Source organism: Rhea americana, unplaced genomic scaffold (assembly GCF_003343005.1).
Source record: "Rhea americana isolate MKP2758 unplaced genomic scaffold, rheAme1 scaffold_1450, whole genome shotgun sequence".
Taxonomy (NCBI): Eukaryota; Metazoa; Chordata; class Aves; order Rheiformes; family Rheidae; genus Rhea; species Rhea americana.
Window position 1 is genome coordinate 1 of NW_028185540.1, and position 1,833 is coordinate 1,833.

Here is a 1,833-nt window from a genome sequence, read left to right on the forward strand (position 1 = left end):
CGCCTGGCTCCTTCCCGTGCCTCAGTTTCCCTCCCGGAGGGAGCTGCCGCGGCTCCTCGTCCCGGCGGGTCCCTGACGGTCCCTTGTCCCCCCCCCCGTTTTCTTTCCCGACAGCCGTGGAGACGCAGAGCACGAGCTCGGAGGAGATGGTGCCCAGCTCGCCGTCGCCGCCGCCGCTGCCCCGCGTCTACAAGCCCTGCTTCGTCTGCAACGACAAGTCCTCGGGCTACCACTACGGCGTGAGCTCCTGCGAGGGCTGCAAGGTGAGGGGCGCCGCGCGGGCGCCGGGTCGGGCCGGGTCCGACCCGCCGCCGCCGCCACCCCCCCGTCACCGCGGGGCTGTCCCCTCCGGCAGGGCTTTTTCCGCCGGAGCATCCAGAAGAACATGGTGTACACGTGTCACCACGACAAGAACTGCCAGATCAACAAGGTGACGCGCAACCGGTGCCAGTACTGCCGCCTGCAGAAGTGCTTCGAGGTCGGCATGTCCAAGGAAGGTGCGCCGGGGAGGGAGCCGCGGGGGTCGTGTTCCCCCCCCCCACCCAAACCCCACCCTGGGCTATTGGGCATGAGCGGGGGCCTTGTTTTGGGGGGCTGGAGGGTGGGCAGGGCCGTTTCGCCCCTGCCCCGGCGGGCTGGGGGGCCCGGGCAGCCCCTCCGGCCGTATTGTGCTATATGTGGATATCCTGCCGCTCGCGTATCCTGTCCCCGGCGCCCCCGGGCGCTGCCGGCCGGGGTGGGAAGGCGGGGGGGGGGCAGGAAACGCCGCCTGGGGAGGGGGCGGGCGCGGGGGGCACCTCCTAGCCCCCCACCCTGCCAAGGGCGCAGCCCCCAGGGTGCCGTGGGTCCTGCTGCCGCCCGCTCACCCCGTCTCTGCTCCCCGCCGCAGCCGTGCGCAACGACAGGAACAAGAAGAAGAAGGACGTGAAGGAGGAGCCGGCCGACAGCTACGAGATGACCCCGGAGCTGGAGGAGCTCATCCAGAAGGTCAGCAAGGCCCACCAGGAGACCTTCCCCTCGCTCTGCCAGCTGGGCAAGTACACCACGGTGAGAGCCGGGCCCGCGCCCCACCGCTGTCACGAGCTGGGCCGGCCTCGGGGCGGTGGGGGGGAGGCGCCGGGGCCTGGCCAGGGGGGTGCCAGGAGCAGAGATGGGGCTACGGAGCTGGTTTTGGAGGGGGGACACCCAAAAATGCCTGGCTGCGGTTAGCGCATCGGTCACGAGGTGGAGCCRGGTTCTCCGTGGGTTTGGTGGGTGCCGCAGCCTGGCTGGGCCTGGGGAGAACGCTGGGACCAGGACACCTGGGTCCCCTCTCCCAGCCCCTTTGGGACCGGGGACAGGACGGGGACAGGGATACCAACACGTCCCCCTCGCTGACCTCGTCCCTCCGCCTCCAGAACTCGAGCGCTGACCACCGGGTCCAGCTGGACCTGGGGCTGTGGGACAAGTTCAGCGAATTGGCCACCAAGTGCATCATCAAGATCGTGGAGTTCGCCAAGCGCCTGCCCGGCTTCACCTCGCTCAGCATCGCCGACCAGATCACCCTGCTCAAGGCAGCCTGCCTCGACATCCTGGTGAGGGGCTGGGGGCCGCGGGCAGCGCGCCGCCGCCGAGCCCGGCAGCCCCCTGACGCCCTCCCGGCTCCCCGCAGATGCTGCGGATCTGCACGCGCTACACCCCGGAGCAGGACACCATGACCTTCTCGGACGGGCTGACGCTGAACCGCACGCAGATGCACAACGCGGGCTTCGGGCCCCTCACCGACCTCGTCTTCGCCTTCGCCAACCAGCTGCTCCCGCTGGAGATGGACGACGCCGAGACGGGGCTGCTCAG

General features: G+C 70.4%; 1 protein-coding gene across 1 annotated transcript; it reads left to right on the forward strand.

Annotated features, from left to right (window-relative positions):
* Window positions 1-102: 102 nt before the first annotated feature.
* On the forward strand, window positions 103-1,827 carry LOC146599133 (retinoic acid receptor gamma; the record flags this gene model as incomplete). Its single annotated transcript, XM_085299127.1, has 5 exons — window positions 103-263; window positions 356-497; window positions 890-1,047; window positions 1,398-1,574; window positions 1,652-1,827. Coding segments are annotated over exons 1-5 (770 nt in total), but the record flags the coding sequence as incomplete, so codon positions are not given.
* Window positions 1,828-1,833: the final 6 nt, after the last annotated feature.